Below are 24,985 nucleotides of genomic sequence, written 5' to 3'. Positions count from 1 at the left end.
CCCTCTGAAAGGGAATCTAGGGCCTTAGAGAGATGGGGTAAAAAAGTTTACACTTCTGCTACTCTTTCAGCTAGGGCCTTGAACTGTCAATTCCACATGATTCAGTATCAGGAATTTGTTAGACCAATTAACTAAAAAACTGTCCTCGGATGAACCATTAGACAAAAAATCTGTACAGGAAATGGTACATAACATCCAGCAGGTCAGTAATCATTCCTTAAAATGCGGCTATGATGCACTGGAGGCTTCCTTTAGATCAGCCATGACTGGCACAGTGATCAGAAGACATGCATGGTTAAAAGAGCAGTCCTTACCAGACCATGTTAAATCAAAGCTCCTAGATGCTCCCATGGATAAGCTCAATTTGTTTGGCTCCTCGCAGCAGGTGCTGAAGAAGGTGGAAGAGAAAGCAAAATCTGTCCAGACAGTCAAGGATTTCTTGCAGGTCCAGCCTCCAAGGTTTAGCAGGAACTGGCCTTCCAAGAATTGGTCCTTTCCAGACACCTCCAGAGCTCCGAGAGGCAGGAATAGGCGCTCAAGAGGCAGGGGTCAATCCAGAGGTGCCTACAGGGGACGCCAGTGGCAGGCTAACAACCAGCAGGTACAGCCACAGATCCAGCCACCACCACTTCCACAGGACAATCGCAGTGACTTGGCTCTGGCACCACCTACCAGGGAACAACTAGAGGCACCCTTAGGCGGGAAGCTAGCCTTATTTTCAGTAAACTGGCATTACATCACAGGAGACAAATGGATTTTACAGACAATAGACCAAGGTTACAGGTTTCACTTCCATACTCTACCAAGGAAGAGAGGAATGCCAAACCTACCTCCAAATCAGAAGACAGAAGCTCTAGAACAAATAACTCACTTACTAAGGATGAGAGCTGTAGAAAGGGTACCATCTATGGAACAAGGGCAAGGATTTTACTCCAGACTCTTCCTGGTACCAAGAAAAGAAAACCAATGGAGACCTATTCTCGACCTGTCCGCTTTAAACACATACCTCATTGTTCCAAAATTCAAAATGCTGACCCTACAGCAGCTTCTTCCCATGCTGGGCAAGGAGTCTTGGCTGGTAACTCTAGATCTCAAGGAGGCATACCTGCACGTCCCCATACTACCAAATTGCAGAAGATACCTCAGATTTCTTGCAGGATCAGAGCATTATCAATTCTCAGCATTGCCCTTTGGCTTATCTACTGCGCCCAGAGTATTCACGAAATGCCTGGCATCAGTAATTGCTCATTGCAGGCTTCAGGGAATTCAAATTTACCCTTACCTGGACGACTGCCTGTTACAAGCGGACAACAAAAACAAATTAACAAAAGATTTGGAAAGGGTCATTCATCTACTACAAGCCCTGGGATACACAGTCAATATAAAAAAGTCAAGGCTGATACCATCCCAAAGGATAACCTTCTTGGGTGCGGATCTGGACACATCAAAACAAATGGCATTCCTGACAGTAGAAAAACAGGAGCAACTCCCTTTCTACTTCATGACATTAACAAAGCAGAACCAGCTAACAGCAAGAAAAGTCCTGCAAGCTCTCGGTTACATGGCATCCTGCATAATATTGATTCCACATGCCAGACTACATATGAGAAAGTTACAGTGGTATCTAAGGAATTTATGGTCTCAGCACAAGCACAGCCTAGAAACCCAAATTCCAATAATTCCATGCCTGAAACAAGAATTCCAATGGTGGGCTCAGGCCTGTCAATCAAACAAGGGACTGCCCTTCCACAGCACTCAACCAAGCCAGACCATCACAACAGACGCCTCAGACCTTGGTTCGGGCACACATGCTGGACAAGTGCATACAAGGCTTATGGACTCAAGACCAGCTGCACCTACACATAAATCAAAAGGAAATGCTGGCAGTAAAACTGGCAATTCAGGCATTCAGACCATTTCTTCGACAGGGTCAACTGCTGATAAGGACGGACAACACCACAGTTATGTGGTACATCAACAAACAGGGAGGCACACATTCATACCCTCTATGCCGGATGGCAATGGACCTCTGGAATGTGGCACTGAGCTTCAACATTCAGCTACAAGCAATTTTTGTGCCAGGAAAAGAAAATATACTAGCAGACATCCTAAGCAGAACTACCATGGATGCCCACGAATGGATGCTGCATCCGGACATCTTCAAAACCATTACAGGGAAATGGGGACTACCAGAAATAGACTTATTTGCATCCCCACACAATCACCAACTGAAAAATTCTGCACAAGGACGTACCACCCACTTGCTTGGAAAGTGGACTCTATCTTTCAGTTGGAAGAACCTGACAGCATATGCATTCCCACCTCTTCCCTTGATGCACAAGGTGCTATTGAAGATCAAAGAAGACTGTCCAAGGATCATCCTGATAGCTCCAGACTGGCCAAGGCAACATTGGTACCCATTACTGAGGAGTATGTCTCGGGAACAAATATGGCCTCTGCCCCTAGTTCCCTTGCTGTTAACACAGAACAACTTCAAAACCCTGCATCCAAACCTGAGAACACTGCAGCTGGCTGCCTGGAACATTGCATAAGACCAAATAACCCAGATTTATCTCAAAGGGTTAAAGACATTATCTTGGAGGCTCGCAGACCCTCAACAAGAAAAAAATTATTCAGCAAAATGGAAAAGATATCTCATTTGGAGTACTGCAAAAGGAGAGAATGTGTGACTGGTAAACATAGCTAACATCCTGGAATACTTGGCAGAGCTCTTCCACAACGGCCTGTCCTATTCTTCCATTAAGATTCATGCATCAGCTATTTCAGCAGAATACAACTTGGATCCTCCAGTCTTCACATCCTCTGCTCAGGCAGTTTCTGAGAGGGATTAAAAACGTAAAGCCACCTAGGAAGCCACCATTGCCAGCATGGGACTTGAACTTTGTGCTAGAAAAGTTGACACTCCCTCCTTTTGAGCCAGCAGCAACAGCAGAATTACAGTACTTATCATGGAAAACTGCTTTCCTGCTTGCAATCACTTCAGCAAGAAGGGTATCTGAGCTACAGGCATTAATGGCAGTACAGCCCTTCCTGATCTTCCATCAAGATAGTGTCCATGAGAACTAATCCTACTTTTATGCCAAAAGTGGTCTCCAGGGTATCTTTAAATCAAGCTATCCACCTACCTACATTCTTCCCCAACCCACAGAACAGGGGGGAAAGACTGTTGCATACCTTGGATGTACATAGACAATTACGTTACTACCTGGACAGGACCAAGAGCAATAGAAAAACTGACCAGCTACTGGTAGCATATGCAACAGGAATGGAAGGAAAAGCAATTTCAAAACAGACAATCTCTAAGTGGATAGGAAATTGCATTAGATTTTGTTACTCCTACCATGGGAAGAAAACTCCAGAAAACATCAGGCCTCATTCTACAAGGGCTACAGCCACTACCACAGCTTTTTACGAGGAGTGGCTACCAAAGACATTTTAGAGGCTGCTACTTGGAGCTCCGTGCATACATTTGCCAAGCATTATAATTTACCTTTATACTCCAGATCCCGAGCAGGTTTTGCCACTGCTGTTTTGCAAGGGATCTTAACTACACCATAATCTTATTTCTCCTCCTCCCCAGTTTGGCTATGGTATTCTACCCATTTGTAAGGACTGCAGATGCATCCTTGAAGGACATAGTACAGTTTTGTACCTACCATAAATGTAGATATCCGATAGGCATGCATCTGCAGTCAGGATTACCCACCCTCCTTCCCCTCTGTGGTACTCCTAGGGTATTTGCCCATCTTGTAGCTAGCTGGGCGAATCTATTATGGTGTATTTGTTTGTATATATGTACATACATGCTTATTTTTTGTTTGCTCTCTACTATTTGGAACCATTTGCAGTTATCCAAATTTAGCCTCCTAGAGGGCACCTGGCATCTGGGGCAAGAAACACTGAGGAAAATGGCGTCGGCTGATGCCTTTATACCCGAAGAACTGCAGCTATGACGTCGGGTGAAGTGCGACACCAGCCGAGGCCAGACCCAGACTTTGGAATCCGGCCGACCGAAGGGCTGCCTGACGACAGGACAACCCATTTGTAAGGACTGCAGATGCATGCCCATCGGACATCTACATTTATGGTAGGTACAAAACTGTACTTTTTTCTTTGTGTGTGTAAGGTGACAGGGTATGCATGCATATGTGCAAGTTGGAGGAAAATGGTGCATATTTTTTAATTGACTTGTCCAACTGAGTTGAAGCTCATTTCTAGCAGAAACCTGGGAACAGTGTTTGGTTGCATGAGGTGCTTAGTTACATAAGAAATGGACACTGAGTGAATCAAACTCAGGACTATAGGCTGAAGATCATTAACCGCTCATAGCCTTTAGACTCTGCACTGAGCTGCCAGACTGACTGATATCCCATTGATTTGCTATGTTTTTGACTTGCTGGTCAGATACAATAATTGTATTGGTTTAGAGACTAGCATCAGAAAATAGTTAACAAATAAAGCAAATAAAGCATAATCTTACTTCCTGAATACTCTTATAAACAGTGAACTGTGCCAATTGTAACATCTTTAAAAAGCAAAATTATTAGTCCGTTAGGTGTGGATGTTCTTCAACAGTCCGAAAGTAGCATACAACCTAGTTTTAATCTTTAGACTGTTTGGAAGGGTGTGAGTACCCCAAAAAGATTATCAATGAATATGTTAACATCAAGAAAGATTTTGTTTTCTAAAAGGAATATATGTACAGATTAGCATACACCATTAGTATGTACCCTTTTTTGTTGACCCCATTTTAAAACAGACTGTTAGACATAAATTGCATACACCATGTCATATCCTTTATGCAATTAAATTACACAATAAGCTACACCTTAATGTGACTCTGTACTGCAGAAATTGCCATAGTGATTCTTCATTTTAGTATGTAGCTTATAGGTTATAGTAGTAGTGTCTCCTTAGTCATAGTTGTTACTTTTCAGTATTTATATTCCAGAAGACTTTTGGCACACGATACATATCTGGAAGCTGTACTTGTTCTGGTCTTACTCAACTTTCTCCCCATCTCCTTTTTCTTAACCAGTCCTCTCTGCCTTAGCTGTAGGTGTAATGCTCTGTGCACACATAATGGAGTATTCGGAAACGTAATATACTGTGTAATCCTGTTGGAAGCTGGATTGCTCAGTGCATTATGAGGGATCGATTATAAGATCACTGTATTGCTAAAATGTGAGGAAGCCTTCAATAAGTAGTGCTACAGTGGTCTGCTAGCTAACACTGAATGCAAATGTTGCATTCTGGGGGAATGGCTGATGTGATGTACTGAACCATGTGCTCTGCCCTGGAGCCTTACACTGGGACTGATGTAGCGCAGCAGAGTGACTTAAAGACAAACTGTACTGCACTGTTATGGAGCAGAGCTGGGAGGACTGAACGCAGCTGTTTTATGTTGCATACCTATTGTCTGTGGCAGTGGCAGGCCTTTTAGCATCTCAGCAGTGCATATGTGTGTGTTTATATAGGGATATGCTTGTGACTTACTGCTGTGTGCGTGTGTGTGTCTGTAGATGCCTATGCAGAAGTGTTGCATGGGCTGGTAGTGTTAAGGGGAACACTTAATGACTGTGCTAAATGTTTGATTCAGAGACGTGCATATGAGTTGCTAATGAGCTTTTGCTCCACATGACTCTCACATTTCTCTGAATCGCTGGTTAGTGTTAGAGTACTACTAAAGCTCAACATTGAATCAGTATTAGTACTGCAGAGTTAACTTCTGATAGAGTAATTATAAGGATAGATTTGTTGCTGTATACCTGTTACATGTTGTTTGCTCTATATATGTTAGAGTGCATCCATAGGCTTAGTATGTGCCTAGTCTCCACTGTTTAACCAAAAATAAATGCATAACAAGTAACAGATGTCCCATGGAGACTGCTTGTCTTGCTAGTGCTTGGTAGAATGTCCCTTGAAAAGCTGCGTCTTAGTACTGTTTCACATGTTGCAGCGACTCCTGTATTGTGTTCCTTTATTTGTGGAACTTTTCTCCCTAGGCCTCAAGTGGCAGTGGATTATGCATAGTCAGAATTTCTTTTAAATGTTCATATGGAACATATCCATTTCTATTGGTTATTGTGCTGTATGGCTGATTTCACATTTTAAATGCTGTTCATGCAGTTTTGACATGTTGTTCTGCCTTCTTTTACTACACTAGATATTCATACCACAACTCGCAGGGAAAGGCGCAGCAGACTGTTGAACTTACCTTCTCAGCTTTGCAAAGTGGCAGTGCGGATCTACATTTTACCTATAGTCCATGACATCGTCTACGTTTGACTGCCTGCACAGGAAAAAACAAAAGTAAATTATCATTTTATACTTACTGGTTGGAATGCACATTTTCCTTTGATAATTTTGTTGCACACAAAAACTTATAATCGTCTATGGCAAAAACTGTTCAGAATTCTTAGCCAAGACCATTGCTGCCTTATGTACCTGCATAGCTTATATCTAGCAGATTACTTGCCCAAATATTTGGCATTCTGCCTTCACTTTCTGTGTATTATTTGACCATTTTTGCTGATGTAATGTCTACTTTTCTGGGAAATTATAGAAGTACTGATTGACTTTTAACTTTCTGCTGTAATTCTTAATTTAATTAAGGTGTTTATATTAAAACCGAATGTCCCTGATGCATTTTTGTTGTTTTTCCCTTCACAGCATACCTTTCATAAGGAAATTCTGCTCAGTGTGCTAATCATCCATTCTTAAGAGTACTGCAATCCATGAGCAAGCAGCTGTGGACAGTGGCCATTTTATTAATTGATACCCTTGCTGTCTGCATCTTTACAGACTTCATCAGGGAATCACTTGCCTGTAGTAGCCTATAAACCTATGTTACTTTTCTACATTCTTACATTTATGAGCCAGCTAATGTCCCATGTAAATTGTGAAGGTAGTATCTCATCTCTTCTCTCCCCTTGCTACCACCTGCAGGTTACTAAATGTAAACAGTTGCTAGTTAGAGTACCTTTGCTGCACTTACGTTTCTCCTAAACCTTCTCTTAAAGAACTTCCATTTATCACTAAGGATATCCCCCTCTCTTATCTGTTTTTTTTTAACATTGTTGTCACATGACAATAAATGTTTTTTTTTTTTAACATTGTCACACGACAATAAATGTCACCTGTTCCTACTCTTTTTCACTTCCAACTCTCTTATCTGTTTTTTTTATCATTGTTGCCACACTACAATAAATGTCACATGTTCCTACTCTCTTTTTCACTTACATCACCTAATTTACTGATGTCTTCAGTACATGTTGCATGTAACATCTACCCTGCTACCTCAATATCTTTCCCTATAAAAGTGCTCCTTTTTTCCAAGTGCTAGCGATAACTTAAACACTACTGAAAAGTTTCTCCCACTGTAGTGGAAGATTATTACAAGTACAACATACATCTCAGTCTAACATGCAGTGGATATAAAAAGTGTACACACCCCTGTTAAAATGGCAGGTTTTTGTGATGTAAAAAATTAGACCACAATAAATCATTTCAAAACTTTTGCCACCTTTAACGTGACCTATAAACTACCTATCTATATCAAACAAAGCTCCTCATTAGTACTCTTCAAGAAAAATCTTGATGATTGGATGGGAGATAGGAAATTCACCCCGGGGATCACTTCTGTGGCTCTGCTTGACAGGGGCACAGGAAAATAATTTTCTTAGGTGGCAAAAGCCAGGGTACTGTTTGGCTAGGCTTATATAGACCCTAGGGCCAATAGCCTAGTACCTACCTATGAACCTATAACCTGTACAATTCAATTGAAAAACAAACAAATCTGTTAGGGGAAAAAATATAAAAAAATAAAAAACATACAATAAGCTGGTTGCATAAGTGTGCACACCCTTAAACTAATACTTTGTTGAAGTATTTTTAGATTTAATTACAGCACTCAGTCTTCTTGGGTAGGAGTCTATCAGCATGGCACATCTTGATTTGGCAATATTTGCCCACTCTTCCTTGGAAAAGTGCTCCAAATCTGTCAGATTGCGAGGCCATTTCTTGTGCACAGCCCTCTTCAGGTCACCCCACAGATTTGCTATTGGGGTTAGGTCTGGGCTCTGGCCGGGCCATTCCAAAACTTTAATTTTCTTCTGGTGAAGCCATTCTTTTGTTGATGTGGATGTATGCCTAGGGTCATTGTTGTATTGAAAGGTGACATTCCTCTTCATCTTCAGCTTTCTAGCAGACGCCTGAAGGTTTTGGGCGAAAAGTGACTGGTATTTGGAACGGTTTATAATTCCTTCCACCTTGACTAAAGCCCCAGTTACAGCTGAAGAAAAGCAACCCCAAAGCATAATACTGCCACCACCATGCTTCACTGTGGGGATGGTGTTCTTTTGGTGATGTGAAGTGTTTTTGCGCCAAATATACTTTTTGGAATTGTGGCCAAAAAATTAAACCTTGGTCTCATCAGACCATAACACATTTTCCCACATGCTTTTGGGAGACTTGAAGTGTTTTGCAAATTTTAGCCGAGTCTGGATGTTTTTCTGTAAGAAAAGGCTTCCGTCTTGCAACCCTACCCCATAGTCAAGACATATGGAGAATACAGGAGATTGTTGTCACATGTGATACACAACCAGTCTTTGCCAGAAATTCCTGCAGCTCCTTCAGTGTTGCTGTAGGTCTCTTGGCAGCCTCACTGACCTGTTTTTGTCATTTCTTCTCATCAAATTTGGAGGGATGTCCAGTTCTTTGCAACATCAGTGCTGTCCCGTATCTTCTCCACTTTTTGATGACGGTCTTCACTGTGTTCCATGGTATATCCAATGCTGTGGAATTTTTTTGTATCCTTCTCCTGACTGATACATTTCAACAATGAGATCCCTTCAACAATGAGATCCCTTTGTTGCTTTGTAATCTCTCTGCGAACCACAGCATGTTAAGTTGTCAATCTCGCCTTCATTCTTGCTGGATAGGTTCGGAGACTATCCTCGGCTCCGACTTGGCCTATACTAAAGCTCAAGAGCTAATTTTACCGGCTCGAGGCAACCCTATATCCCATGATGCTAGGCGCTAACTACCCAGATCTCGTTTGCCGCTTTCACTAGCGAGGTTCTTTTTTTTACCGGCTCCACAGGTTAGTGAAAAATTTTAAATTTTTCTTCTCCTTTCTTAGGATTTTTCCCCTTTATTTTATAAATATATAGTCTAGTACCTTATACCACTCCGTTGGATCCCATTTTTGTCAATCCCTAATTCTTAAGGTTATATCCCTCCCTTGTTAAGGTTAGGCCTTAGGCCCTTTCTGTTTTTTCCTGTTCCCTTTTTTTGGGACAGTTAGGTGTGTGTTAGTTATTAACCTTTATTTTTACCTTGTGTGTGTGTTTTTTGACTTTTAAGGAAGAAATAATTCCTTCTTTGACAGCTTGATGTCTAAAGACATTAAAGTCTCAGACTTCAAGAAGTGTGACTTGTGCTGTCAGAAGATGTCGCTGACAGATGGTCACACTTGCGTTTATTGCCTGGGACTCTTGCACCTGCAGGACTCTTGTTCTGTTTGTCATGAGTTCAGTCCAAGAGTCCTGCAGGAGCGCAGGAATAAGTTAATTTTGAGGGGCTTATTAAAGCCCGAATGTTCCCCGGCTAAGTCCTTGCCGGGTAAACGTTCGAAGCTATCCAAACCGTCAGCTCCGTGCTCCACGCCTTCGGCTGGTGGCTCACCTACTGCATCACGATCGGCTCCAGCTGGAGCCGATACGGCTATGTCGCAGTCTTCTGCATCGGCTCCGGCCGGAGCCGATGCCTCAAAGACTCCATCTCCAAAGTCGGCTCCGGTCGGAGCCGACGTATCTTTGGCTCCATCGGCACCACTAGTCTCGGTGCCATCTTCCACCCACAAAAGATCTAGGTCTCCGTCCCTGGAGTCCATTCACTCGGCTCCAAGATCGCCTTTGCTCTCGGAGCGGAGCCATCGGAGCCATTCCTCTCGGTCTTCCAGGCTTTCTGACCATGACCTTGAGAGGGTGGTTAGCAGACTCCTAAAGTCTCAGGCACTGGCCCAAATGCTTCACAGCCCAATGAAGCCCAATGCTTCACAGCCCGTTTCAACAGACAGTGGCTTTACCCATACCATCTTCGATTCCTCCATCGACTCTGCCCCTGAGTTCGGAGTCGTGACCGTCGTGACATCGGAGCTGATACTTCCCCTTCGGCTCTGTCTGCTCCGATCTCTTCCATGGTCCCATCCATGGAGGAATCCGGGTGCTTGGATTCCCTCATCGGCTCCGAGGGGGCAAGTGGCATCGGACCCTTGTCTGACCCCATTCTCCCTCTCAGAGCTTCGGCGCTGGTGAGTTCGGCCCCAACATCGGCTTCGGAGCCGTCCCTCTCGGTGCCGGCTGGAGTTCCTATTTCTTCGGAACAGGAGCCTTCTGTCCTGCCTGATAGGGGTGCCTTCGAAGTCATGAGGAGCATACTGGCCCCTGTGCCTGCTCCACGATCAGCTCCATCAGCTCCTCCCACTGTACTGCCTGCTGCGGTCTCTACCCACCCTCTCATTCCCGACTGTAGAGATCCAACGCCTCAGGTTTCCTCATTGGGAATATCCTCCTCTTCCGAGGCTTCCCCTGATCCATCAGGTGAACCCCCTCGAAAGAGGACATGTAAGAGGAAGCAGGTCGACTCCCCTGAGTCAATTACATCTGATACTGACTTGGATGAGTCAGACGGGTCCCCACGGTCCCCCTCTGAGGATGTCTCCTTTTCTGACATATCCTTGAAATCCTCAAGCAGAGGGGGAACTGGTCTACCCTCAGTCCTTCCGAGGACGAGTCGGTTTACCTAGAGGCGTTTGGTTCTCATCCTTCCATCTCCTGGGTGTCTCCACCTTTTGACCCCCTCATGGAAGTGGTGGCGCGGAAGGTGTGGACGGCCCCTGATACGATGGAACCCACCCCACAGAGGCCTTCCAAATTTATCACAGCCCCGTCAGACAAACAGTTTTTATCTAAGGGTGTCCCAGTTGATGCCATGGTGGTGGCTGCAGCCACTAAGAAGGAACTGGCCGATCCTTCAGTGCCTATCCATCCTCCTAATAAGGAATCTAGGACTATGGATAGGTACGGCAAGCGGATGTTCTCTTCAGCGACCTTCGCCATGCGGTCGCTGAATTACTTGTGCCATTTCACCCGCCTTCAAAGAGACATTCTCAAAGAACTGGGTGATACCCTACAGGATCCAACAGCTGCGCGGTCTCAGGACAAAATCAACTCCCAGCTAGGAACCCTAAATTCCATTGTCAACTCCTCCATGCGGCTTATTTCCTATGCAGACAATGGAGCGAGTAGAGCCACAGGCACAGGTGTGGCCTTAAGGCGTCATGCCTGGATGCGGCTTTGCAACTTTGCAGACCCCTTCAAGGCATCCTTCAGTAACTCCCCCTTTGATGGTTCGGCGTTGTTTGGACCTCAAGTGAAGGATACTTTGACCAGATGCGAACAAGATGGCAAGACTCTCTCTGCCGTAGGAGTCCATTTTTCAACCCCGTCCAGACCCTATCCTAAGGGCCAAAAGGGTGGAAAAATGTGGTTCCGCAAATCTCAGGGAGTCACGCCTGACGCAAGAGGTCAGTTCCCCCCGAGAGGCAGGGAGGGGAACAACAACAGACGCCGCCCTAGAGGCAGAGGAGGTCCGCAGAATCAGGGTAACAGAGAGTCTCTCTCTCTCTCTCTCTCTCTCTGACAAACCCTTCCAGCATCCCTGAGAAGCTGCCCGACTGTCCACCTTCGGAGGCAGTCGGGGGAAGGTTATCGCTGTGTCCAGAAGCCTGGCTTTCTCTCACACAAGACAAATGGGTACAGTCGATTTATATCCGAGGGTTACAAAATTCCCTTTATCCATACCCCAACTCGGCCAAAAGGGCCCCTCCCAGACATTCCACCCAGTCTAAGGGAACAAGCAGTACTAGAAGTTTCAAAACTGCTAACAAAAAGAGCCATCCAGCCAGTCCCAGCAGACTTAACTAGGATCCGGAATCTACTCCAAGTTCTTTTTGGTACCAAAAAAGACAGGGGACTGGAGACCAATATTGGATCTCAGCAGACTAAACAAGTCTGTAAAAAGAACGAAGTTCCGGATGGTCACGCTACAGTCCATTCTACCTTTTCTGGGTCAGGACAATTGGATGTGCTCAGTGGACCTTCAGGATGCGTACACATCAAGATGCACAGGCGCTCCAGAAGGTTTCTCCGCTTCCGGCTGGGGGCCAGTCACTACCAGTTCAAAGCCCTGCCCTTTGGTCTCACTACAGCCCCCCGAGTGTTCACCAAATGCATGGCAGTGGTTACGGCTCATCTGAGACGTCAAGGATTCCAGGTGTTTCCGTATTTAGACGACTGGCTCCTTACTGCCACCACCAAGTATCAGCATCTTCTTGCCAGAGATTACACCATTCAAACTTGCAAAGGGCTAGGTATCTCCATAAATTTCGAAAAGTCTGCCTTGTTGCCTTGTCAGTCTATTACCTTCATAGGCACCACCTTGGACACCATACAGCTCTCAGCAAAATTAACCGACCAAAGAGTTTTAGATATTCGAAATCATGTTTATATCCTCCTTCTGAGCAAAACAATCCAGGCCAGCTTTGTTCTAAAAGTGTTAGGTCTCTTGGCGGCAGCCATCACGCTACTTCCCCTTGCTCGCTTTCACATGCGACTCCTTCAGTGGATGCTCTTCTCCCAGTGGTCCTTCCAACAACTTCCTTTGACACACAAAATCATAATAACACTTTCTTGCAAGAAACATCTGTCTTGGTGGATGGTCTCCCCTAAAGTCCTTCAGGGCAGACCATTTGTTCCTTCCCCTCCGGTCGCCACTGTCACAACGGATGCTTCCCAGATCGGGTGGGGGGGGGGCATTTTCAGGGCAGGACAGTCCAGGGCACATGGCAACCTTTCGAATCCCACCTGCACATAAATGTCCTGGAGATGAGAGCAGCGCTTTTAGCGTTGCAAGCCCTCCAACACTCTCTTCCTTTAGGGACTATTGCATTTCAGACGGACAATATGTTCGTAGTGTGGTATATCAACAAGCAGGGCGGAACCAAGTCCTATCCCCTGTGTCGAGAGGCACTCAGACTTTGGCAATGGGCGATCTCTTCTCAGCGGTTTCTGATAGCAACGCATATCCCCGGGAAGTCCAACATCATAGCGGACAGGTTGAGCAGAGCTATTCTCATGCCACACGAGTGGTCTCTCAAGCAATCAGTAACGGAAGAGATTTTTCAGAAGTGGGGTCTTCCTTGTTGCGATCTTTTTGCATCACCTCAGAACAGCAAGTGCCTCGACTTCTTCACCCTCTTTCCTCTTCCAGGCCATCCCTCCAGAGACGCTCTAGTCCACGATTGGCCTTGGGGACTTCTATACGCTTTTCCCCCCTTTCCATTAATCACTCAGTTGATTCAGAAAGCTACCGCCTTGAGAGCCAGGATGATCCTCATTGCCCCTTATTGGCCTCGACAGATATGGTTCCCGTTCCTGCATCGTTACCTTTTGGAACAGCCTTGGCATCTGGACCCAGTGCCAGATCTTTTGGCCCACCAGTAAGGGCGGCTGCACCAATCCCTCCAATCTCTCAACTTCACAGCTTGGTTGCTCCACTATCATCCTTAGCCAGGCTTCCCCTGATTTCCAATTCTGTCCATGATATTATTGTAGCTTCCCTTAAGTCCTCTACCAGAAGGATTTATGCTAGTAAATGGAAGCAGTTTTTCTTCTGGGCAAGGGCTAGGAATATAGATCCCTTCACTGCTCCTATACAGTCAGTCCTAGATTTCCTAGCGGAAATTTTTCATTCAGGTTCTTCATCCTCCACTGTAAAGGTTCAGTTAGCGGCCATTTCAAATTTTCTCATAGGCCTATTGGATTCCAGCATCATGTCCCACAAGCTGTGTAAAGCCTTCCTTAAGGGTATCTTTTTACTCAAACCTCCAATCAAAGAACCCCCATCACAGTGGGATTTAAACTTGATTTTAACATCCTTGATTATTCCTCCCTTTGAACCTGCGGCTTCCTGTTCTTTAAAGTTGCTCTCTTGGAAAACTCCCTTCCTAGTTGCCATAACTTCTGCTAGGAGAGTATCAGAACTCCATGCCCTTTGCATTCGTCCTCCTTACCTAGTTTTCCACAAAGACAGGGTTTCTCTCAGAACTAACCCGTCTTTTTTGCCCAAGGTGGCTTCTCAGGCAAATTTAAATCAATCTATCGATTTTCCAGTTTTCTTCCCTAATTATTCTAACAGGGCAGAGCAAAAACTGCATTATCTGGACGTTCATCGTTAGCTCCGTTACTATCTGGACAGAACTAAACAAACTAGGAAATCTGATCAGCTTTTTCTGTCCTATGCGGAAGGTAAAAAGGGCCTTCCGGTATCGAAAGTAACCTTGTCTAGATGACTGTCCTCTGTGATTACCTGTATCTATCAACTCAGAGGTAAAGAATTACCTTCTAAGCCAAGAGCCCATTCAACCAGAGCTTTAGCTACATCAACAGCCTTTCAAGCTAGACTGCCAATAGATACTATTTGTGCAGCAGCCACATGGGCCTCTCCTCATACCTTTATTACACACTACAAATTAGACATGGCCTCCAGAAACCGGGCAAATTTTGGTTCCACCGTTCTCAAGAGCCTGTTCCAATGAGCCACCCGGGATGAAGGTGCTAGGGACACGGTCCCATCCAGCAAGAATGAAGGCGAGATTGACAACTTAATATTGAGAAGTTATGTACCTACCATAACGTTCCATGTTAGTGGTCTTCTTCTCGCCTTATTTCTTGCGTTCCACCTGCCATCCCCTTAGCCTGAATAGACCGAAAGGATTTTCCCTTTTTATCAGGGTCTTCACCCTTCATAATTTGAAGCATAAACTGGTTATCCTTGGGTAACTTTAGCTTCAGGTAGTGGCATATGGGAGTTTTTCCCCCTCTCCTTCTCTCCCTTGGGTTGGGAGGATAAAATTGCTATGTTCTCAGCTACCAAATGAGATCTGGGTAGTTAGCGCCTAGCATCATGGGATATAGGGTTGCCTCGAGCCGGTAAAATTAGCTCTTGAGCTTTAGTATAGGCCGAACCCATCCAGCAAGAAAGAAAGCGAGAAGAAGACAACTAACATGGAACGTTCTGGTAGGTACATAACTTCTTATTTTGCTGTAGTAGGCAACTGAATAAATGTCGGGAAAAATCCTACTAGGACAGCTAAGATTTATTTGGGGTTAATCAGAGTCTCTTTAATTGATGGCAGATGTGTACCCAAGAAGACTGAATGTTGTAATTAAATCAAAAGGTGCTTCAACAAAGTATTAGTTTAAGGGTGTCTACACTTATGCAACCAGCTTATTGTACTACTTTTTTTTTTTATTTTTTCCCCTAACAGCATTGTTTGTTTTTCAATTGAATTGTACACGTTATATGTCACATTAAAGGTGGGAAAAGTTTTGAAATGATTTATTGTGGTCTCATTTTTTATATTACAAAAATCTGGCTTTTAACAGGGGTGTGTACACTTTTTATATCCACTGTATATATGTTTAAATGGCATCTGCTTGGTCCCTAGAATTCCTAGGAAACATTGAAGTATCTACTTTATGACCCCACAAGTGTTTCCCTTTGTCTAGGTTTTGGAACAGAGTACCAACTATTTTTGCTGCCAATCTTTGAGCTATTTTTATATTTTCTATGCCCTTTAAAGTGGGTGGACTCTAGAAATGCAGCCATTATTTCGTTTGTTTTTAATCAGCTCATAAATAGGAGTAAGATCTTATTTTCCACTGTTGATAATACTGACACTGAATTCCAGTATCGACCAAATTTATTTGCTGCAGTGTTTTTCAGCATTTTCTTTCCTAGTCGTGTGTGTGTGTGTGTGTGTGTGTGTGTGTGTGTGTGTGTGTGTGTGTGTTTGTCAGTGACTCCCAAACAGGGATTCAGGAAGTGTACGGAGTGTGTCCATAAGCTATCCCTTGCTGATGGCCACACTCTATGCATCGTTTCTTTAGAGGTGGCTCACCTAGTTTCCTCCTGTTCGATCCATGCGGGCCCCATGTATTGATCAACAGAAGGAATAAACTCATTTTGAAGGGCCTTCTCACTCCACCTCCTGTGAAGGCCATGGCAGCTTCGGCCGCCCCCTTTTGCTTCCGCCCCGGCCTCTGGGGCTCAACCTTCCGCTAAGAGGATCGGGGACAGGGAGAAGCGTAAGCACAGGGACTGAGACAGCCCAAGGAAGTGGTCCCGTGACCACTCTGCCTCGGCAGAGCCTTTAGCTAAATCTCGCCCGGCTGCCACCATGGGTTCCCTCTGGCTCTGTTCTCCTTGTTTTTCCCCAGAGCCAGAGGCATCTCTGGTCTGCTCCTCCCTAGAGACTCCCCTGAAGAGGTTCCTCGAAAACACACATGCAAAAGGAGGCACTTAGACTCCCCGCCGGAGTCCCTCACTGAAGACACAGATTTGGAGGAAGGAGGGGGTTCTCTACCGGTCACCCCCTTAAGATGTCTCCTTTGAAGACATCATGGAGATCCTTTGTCAGGGGGGGGGGGGTCTGCCCAGATTCCCAACCCAGACGAGTCAGTGTTCCTGGAGGCATTTGGGGCAGGACCCTTTACATCCTGGGTGTCCCCTCCCACAGATCCCCTGGTGGATCTGATTATACTTCGGGTGTGGAAGAAGCCTGACCTGGTGGAGCCTATCCCCAAATGCCTTGATAAAATACTTAGTGCACCTTTGGACAGAACTTATTGGTCTAAGGGATCCCTGGTTGATGCCATGGTGGTGGCAGCGGCCACCAAGAAGGAGCTCGCTCAGGAGAGCTCCACGGTTCTTCCACCAGATTGAGAGTCTAGCATGATGGACCATTTTGGAAAGCTCGTATATGCTTCAGCCACATTATCGGTACATGCACTGAACTTTATGGCACACATAACTAGACTTCAGCGAGACCAAGTTAAAGAAATTGCCGAGTCTATCCCAGGGTCCATGTCGGCAGAGGATAAAAAGATTTTCTACCCTCGGGTGGCCACCCTCACTTCGATTGCAACACCTCTATGCTACCGAGGGTGCTGCTAGAGCTGCCAGGACAGGCGTTGCCATCAGGTGTCTTACCTGGCTGTCCGACTCTTTGCCTTCTCAGAGCCCTTTAAGGCATTCTTTACTAACCCCCCGTACGACGGTTCCACCCTCTTTGGAAAGTCTGTACATGACATTCTAGTCCAGAGCTAGAAAGATGGAAAGACTGTGTCTGCTGTCGGAATCCATTTCTTGACCCCTCAACACACCTTTTCAAGGAATCTGCAAGGGGCAAAGAAGATGTGGTTCCAGAAGTTGCAGAGCTATTCCCAGGATGCTCAGGACTTGCCTTCCCCCAGATGCAGAGAGGGATTTGACAGACAGTGCCCCCGAGGCAGAGAGGATCCGAGGAATCAGGAGTCTCGAGATTCTTTCTCGGACAGACCCGCGCAGCAGCCCTGAAGGGCTGCTCATCCCTGGAGGCAATCAGAGGCCAACTTTTGCTACACCCAACGGCTTGGGAGTCCATCACAGATGATCATTGGCTGTTGCAGATCATATCCAGGGGATATTCAATCCCCTTCATTCAACCACCTCCCCCCTCCCAGCTCTCCAGCGTTCCACTCGCGCAAAGGGAGGAGGCAGCACTGGAAATTGCCAAGCTGCTAGAAAAGCAAGTTATCCAGCATACCCCCCCCCCAGAGCAATCTGGATTAGGCATCTATTCCAGATTCTTTTTAGTGCCAAAGAAGACGGGGGACTTGAGACCCATTCTGGATTTTTTTCCATTCTGGATTTTTCCACTTTAAATCTGTCTGTTGCCAAGACAAAATTCTGGATGGTCACCCTCCAGTCTATCCTGCCCTTCCTGCAGGAGAACGACTGGATGTGCTCGGTCGACCTTCAGGACGCGTAGAGACTTATTGTTATGGGGTATGGTCTTGGGTCAGGTTGGAGTGCTGTAGATAGCAGCAAACTCAGTCTGAAGGGAGGAGGGAGACAGGGGCTTTATGATAAGGGAAGGAGCTTAGATCAGATGCTGGAAATGCGGCCGAGTCGGATCCATCCCGGATCAGAGTACCCCAGAGGTTGAAGACAAATGATGAGCAACAGCTCAGATGGAATAACTTCTTTTTTCCCATCCGTAGATAAAAGTTGTGCTTGAATATGGACAAGGGTGAACTTTGTTTTATGTGGATCAAGAGTGTGTTTCAGAGCAGCAGTATCTTCTGTGAGGTATACCTGTCTCTCCAAACTGTTCTGTTGATGTTGCAGAAGAGGTTTAGATCCCAAGGCTGACTGTTTCTGATGCCATTTGACTTACTGATGTCCAGTAAATCCATTAGTATTGGGTCAGAGGATGCCTTGTATACCAGACACAGGTCACATCTTAGCAGTCTGTAGGATACTTAGTATAATGACAGGATGTTGAGTAGGTCCATTTAAGACATGTTGTTTAGGTCTTGTTTCCTTTTAGTAATATATCTCTATGGACATTCCAGTTGTTGCATGCATCTGGACAGATACATGCCAAAGGGGGTATTATATTCAGTAATTGGGCTAATGAGGGCTGAGTAAAGGGTAACAGTGACATCCCTACATATAGGCACACAATCCCTTTGTTTATATGCTGTGTAATATAGAACTGTCTTAAAGCAATGGACACATATTGATTAAAGTTAAGTCACTGTACACATTAGTTCCTGAATCCTGAACATGTGGGTCAATTGTTAGGGGTGTATTGTCGATGTGGTAGTTCCCTGGAGTAGATGACTTCCCAAAAGATACAATAATGCATTTTTTGCATTTAGTTTCAGTTCGTAATTTTGGCACCAGTTATTTATTTGAGACAACACTTCCTGCAATATGGCTAAGTCATTTAGGGATTCAATGACTGCTCCTAGCTTGCAGTCATATGCAGACTTAATCAGCCAGAGCCCTTTGGTGTTGGTTATTATAGTATAGTATATGCCAAAAAGGAGAGGTCCTAGCTCAGAACCCTGGGGAATTCCATTGGTGACTGGTTCTTTGTGGAGGTAATTTCCTGTATTTTGATATCCTGTATCCTGTCTGTGAGCCAGTTGACAATCCTGCAGGTGACATATGAGTTTATTTCCAATGTGTTTAGCTTTTCTACTATGCTTGAGTGGGGAATTGTGTCAGAAGCTTTAGTCAGGTTGACGTATATGTTGTGTACCATTTTGCCTTCATCCATTGCTTTGGTGAAGTTCTCAAAAAAGTCCACCAGGCTGATTAAGCATGATCTGCCCTTGATGAATTCAAAGTGAGATGGATCCAGTGTTTGGAGGTTCCCTATGTCCTGATTGATTAGTTTCATGATAAGTCTTTCTATGGCTTTGCATATGTGGCTGGGTCAATGGGTCAGACTTGTGGACCTGTGGAAAGTCCTCCCTTATGTAAGGGAATGGCTGTAGCTTTTCTTAATTCACTTGTACAAAACCTGTATGGAAACTGAGATTTAACCGTTTCTAGGAGTGTGGATAAATTGTGCATGTCCTTCTGTTCCTATGTTGTAATATTCTTTCCCACTTCAGACGACCTGAATGTCGGCTCCTATACAAAATCTTAAGCCTGGTTGCTCTAGGTTTGTGGGACGTCACATGGAGGGCCATAAACCAGGGACCTTAAATGTGACGTCTGCACGCACAGACCTCAGAACCTTTCAACCACAGACGACATCACATTGATCGCTTCGCTCCTACACTCGAAGACTTCTAAAAAAGCTAAGTACCCCGTTGGGGAAAATTTTCCATTCCTCTTGCTTGAGCTTGGTTAGCTGTAGGTATTATTAGCCAGTGTCAGCTAAGAAGGGCAAATTCTGTTGCGGGTGTCGGATACTGCTTAAAGATGCGTACGACCGTTGCATCTTTTGTCTAGGGAAGGAACACGATCATACTGCTTGTTCCATTTGCCAATTTTTTGCACTGAAGATCCTTTGCAGCTATTTGGCTGCATTAAACTTATATTTAGAGAAACAACATCTCAAAAAATCTGTGCTTGGATCCCAATTTGGCCGTTCCAACTGAACCACCTCGGAAAAAGGCCAAAGTTTCTAGGCCTACCTCCATTGCCTCTCTGCCATCAGACATCCTGCCAGCTTCTGATCTAGGGGTTGAGGGACGTCCGACTGAACTGACTACTTTGACAGCTCCCACTGAGGAGTACCACAGGGTTCCACCCTGGGACCTCTCCTGTTTGCCTGTACTTCAGAGAAGTAGATACCAAACACAGATGGCCTCTGGTAAAGAAGTTTGCAGATGACTGCAAACTAGGAGCCATAGTCAAGTCCCCAAATGATGTGGACATCCTACAGAAGGGCCTCACTGAGACAGATGCCTGGTGTTAGAGCCATGGCCTCAAGCTCAATGCCAAAAAGTGCAGTGCCATCCCCTTTGATAAAAACTCTGTACCCATGAACTACCACATAGGCAGCAATCTACTTAACACCAAATGCGTGATAAGAGACCTTGGGACCCAGGTGGACAGTAGTCTCTTCTTTGATAGTCACATTGCCACAGTAGTCAGGAAGTCCTTCTACATGGCGCACCTCATCATGAAAGGGTTCTCGTCCAGGAAAAAGAGGTCCTTGTTCCCCTCTACTCGTCACTCATTAGTCCCATTATAGAGTACAACGCCCCTTTTGGAATGTATCTCACAAGACATCTGCAGCAGCTGGAAAGGCCACAGAAGTACCTCACAAAGAGGATTACTGGCCTCAAACAAATGCCCTACACTGACCGCCTCAAAAAACTCTAGCTTTACTCCGTAGCATATCGCCTACTCCGAGGTGATCTCTGCCTAACATATAAAGCTATGTCAAACCCAGAGCTGTTGGACATGCTACACCTAAAGAAATCCCAATCCCTCTGAGCTACATGCTCTAGGGACCTAAACTTCCCCTCTGTCATCCCCTAAAGGGCCCATCTCTATATCAGAAGAATGCAAAGTTCCTGTAATCATGGCTGCACAGGTTAAAAAAAACACTATCCAAAGCCAAGAACACCTCATCCATGGGACCTGACGATATCCCAGGCTGTGTTCTACATGAACTACAGAACGAACTGGCACCCCACCTAAGTACCTTGTTCAATCATAGCCTCATGTGCCCACTGAATGGCGCAAAGCAAGTTATCCCACTCCACAAAGGGGGAGCCACCACAGACCCCAGAAACTACCGCCCCATTAGCCTAATGAGCCTGGTCTGCAAGGCTATGGAGCATATCATCATGGAACTTATAAACAATGACATTGGTTATTTCCAAACTCAGGACCCCACCCAGTTCGGGTTTGTAAAAGGCAGATCATGTCTCCTAAATCTGATAGACTTCTTTGAAGCAGTCACCAAAGCCGTAGATGAGGGTAAGGTGGTTCACACAGCCTATCTAGATCTCGCCAAAGCTTTCAACACCATCCCCTACTCTGGAATTCTAGATAAACTCACTAAACTAGGTATAAATCCCTATGTCACAAGATGGGTTGCCAACTGGCTCACTGACAGGACCCACACTGTGAAAGTAGCAGACTCCAAATCCAACTTCAGACCAGTGACAAGTGGAGTACCACAAGGTTCGGTCCTGGGTCCTCTCCTGTTTGGTATCTACTTCTCTGAAGTACAGGCCAACACAGAAGGTCTTTGGCTAACGAAGTTCGCAAATGACTGCAAACTAGGAGCTATAATCAAAACTCCGAAAGATGTGGACATCCTACACAAGGGCCTTGCTGAGACAGATGCCTGGTGTCAAAGCCATGGCCTCAAGCTCAATGCCAAAAAGTGCATTGTCATCCCTTTTGGTAAAAACTCAGTACCCATGAACTGCCACATAGGTGGTAGTCTACTTAACACCGAAAGTGTGATAAGAGACTTTGGGACACAGGTGGACAGTAGTCTCTCCTTTGATAATCACATCGCCACAGTAGTCAGGAAATCCTTCTATGTGGCACACCTCATCACAAAAGGTTTCTCATCCAGGAAAAAAGAGGTCATTGTTCCCCTCTACTCGTCCCTCATTAGACCCATTATAGAGTACAATGCCCCTTTTGGTTTGTACCTCACAAGACATCTACAACAACTGGAAAGGCCACAGAAATACTTCACAAAGAGGATTACCGGCCTCAAAGAGATGCCCTATGCAGACAGTCTCAAAAAACTGCAGCTTTACTCCGTTGCATATCGCCTACTCAGAGGCAATCTCTGCCTAACACACAAAGCTGTGTCAAACCCAGAGCTTTTAGACATGCTCCACTTAAAGAAATCCCAATCCCTACGAGCTACACGCTCTAGGGACCTAAACCTCGTCACCACAATAAACAGAACATGCTGGAGGGATTGATTCCTGTCCCAGAGACTTCACATACTCTGGAACAAACTACCTATCTATATCAAACAAAGCTTCTCATTAGCACTTTTCAAGAAAAATCTTGATTGGATGGGAGATAGGAAATTCACCCCGGGGATCACTTCTGTGGCTCTGTTAGACAGTGGCACAGGAAAATAATTTTCTTGGGTGGCGAAAGCCAGGGTACATTTGGCTAGGCTTATCTAGGCCCTAGGGCCAGTAGCCTAGTACCTACCTATGAACCTTCTCATCAGAATAAACAGGACACGCTGGAGGGATAGATTCCTGTCCCAGAGACTTCTATACTCTGGAACAAGCTACCCATCTATGTCAAGCAAAGTTCTTCATTAGCACTCTTCAAGAAAAATCTTGATGAGTGGATGGGAAATAAGAAATACACGCCGGGGATCACTTCTCTGTCTCTGCTGGACAGTGGCACAGGAAAATAACTTTCTTGAGTGGCATAAGCTATGGGACCTTGCTGGCTAGGCTTATGTAGGCCCTTGGGCCGATAGCCTAGTATCTACCCATGAACCTGTAAGTAATGTCTGGCATGTCCACGGAGGTGGCCCAGACATCGGTCCCTACCGAGGTCAAGGGGGAGCCAGAATCAGTCGGACGACCTATGGAAATGCCATTACCTGAGACTTAGGCCTCTGAGTCTAGGCTTTCTCCCAGACCTACACCTACTAAGCGGGGAAAAAAAAAACCAAGCATTTAACTCCTACACCTGAAGGAGTTCCAGATTGGCAATCACTCACTAACTCTTTGATGCAAGCTTTTATGGCCGTCAGGCCCACAGCCTCTTCACCCTACACTATCCCTGTGCTCAGCCCTAGGCCTGCCTCTGCCATTTCTCTCCCCTTGCAGACTACCCAAGAAGGAGGAGAGACTAGAACCTTACTATTCTTCTTCTGAAGAGTCTATCTCTTATGCATCCCAGATTGCTTTTCCTTTGGAATACTGTTCCCCAAATGAGGAATCCATTGAAGGGACTCTCGACCAGAAGACATTACCTTTGGGGAAACTATAACTAAGATGAAAGAATGCTTCAAATAGGACACTACCCGGATGACTGACACCCAGAGGAGGTATTTTGAACTCCTTCAAATGTAGTCTCCCTCCCCATCAGCCATCCCACCTGTCTTACCTGCCTATTAGGATGCTTTTACCTCTGCATCCAAGAGTCCTGACTCTCAACCACCTGCACCTAAAAAACAGGTTTTATAAGGTACCTGCTGAGCAAAAATTCTTAGTAACACCCCCCCCCCCGGCAGCCCCTGCAGTTATTGCTGTCTCTCCATTTAAGTAGTCTAGACTTATTCCTTCTGTATCTCTTCTGCCTACTGATAAAGACAGGAAAAGCATGGAGAGGATTGGGAAAAAGTGTACACCTCCTCCACCCTGGATTTCCATGTTATCAGTTACCAGACACACATGGTAAAATATGCCCTGGGCCTTGTTTTGCAAGCCTCCAATTTCCTGGCTGCCACACCTGACTGCCGTACTAAATCTAACATAGCATCTAAACTGTCTCTGGCTTCACAGGTAGCTAGACATTTCCATTCGGTGCAGTTATGATGCAGCAAAGACTTCTGCTTGGTCGGCAGCTTCTGCTTCTGTCCTCCGCAGGTATTCTTGGCTTCACCTACAATTGCTCCATGAAGACTTCAAAACTAAAATTATGGACGCCCCATTAGGCCATAACCTTTTGTTTGGTAAACAATCTGGAGAACTTTTTAAAAACCTGCAGGAGAAAAGCAAGGAGCTGCAGGACATCAAGCATTTGCTTGTGTCCCCTATTCCCAAGTATTACAGGAATTACCCTGCTAAGACCTTTATTTGTCAGGAGAACCCTTTCCTCTGACACCCCCTCCTCCACCGGGCACAGGAGAGGAGCCAGAACGCAAACCTACTCCAGTCCTGTTACCTCTCAACCAACTCCTAGACAGCCATTTCAGGATAGAAATATACCCAATAATGCGTGACTGCTTTGCCCATCTGCCTTTGTCAGCCCGCCTACCCCACTGTCTACTATTTTGGAAAACCATCACTTCTGACCAATGGGTACTTACTGTCATTTAAAATGAATGCTTCCTTTCCTGGAGGAATAAAAAAACTTCCCAAGGCCCTTTCCCTTTCCACCCAAACATCAAATCCACCTCCTGACTCACATTCTTCTAAATCTCCAAAAACTAGGAACAATAGAACTTGTTCCTTCAGGACAGGAAGGAAAAGGGTTTTACTCAAGACCCTTTCTGGTCCCCAAAAAGGATGGCCCTTGACGATATATACTGGATCTATCCTTCCTAAACCAATTCCTAAAAGTTCCATCATTCAAAATGCTTTCCCTTCCAACCCTTCTCCCTCTTATCCCAGCCCAGGTTTTCATGGCCACACTGGCTCTAAAGGAGGCTCATCTCCATATCCCCATAAAACCCTCCAACAGAAAATTCTTATGTTTTTCTGGTCCCTGCTCTCATTTTCAGTTTACAACCTTGCTCTTTGGTTTGTCTTACTGCACCCAGGGTATTCACAAAAAGATGTCCAACTCCGTCCTTACTTAGATGACATTCTCCTTCTAG

General features: G+C 45.3%; 1 protein-coding gene across 2 annotated transcripts in view; it reads left to right on the top strand.

The window, feature by feature from the left end:
* LOC122802461 (E3 ubiquitin ligase TRAF3IP2-like) overlaps positions 1 to 24,985 on the top strand; it is a 1,503,042-nt gene that overhangs the window by 558,452 nt on the left and 919,605 nt on the right. For both annotated transcript variants that reach the window (XM_044072084.1, XM_044072083.1), the window contains exon 2: positions 6,188 to 6,333. In XM_044072084.1, the coding sequence (XP_043928019.1) occupies positions 6,290 to 6,333 (44 nt within the window). In that variant the 5' untranslated portion in view covers positions 6,188 to 6,289. The remainder of the gene's footprint in view (positions 1 to 6,187; positions 6,334 to 24,985) is intronic.

Source organism: Protopterus annectens, chromosome 5.part0, assembly GCF_019279795.1.
Source record: "Protopterus annectens isolate FY-2018-M chromosome 5.part0, PAN1.0, whole genome shotgun sequence".
Lineage (NCBI taxonomy): Eukaryota > Metazoa > Chordata > Ceratodontiformes > Protopteridae > Protopterus > Protopterus annectens.
The sequence above is the reverse complement of the archived record's forward strand: the minus strand, read 5'-3'. Positions and strand labels throughout refer to the sequence as shown.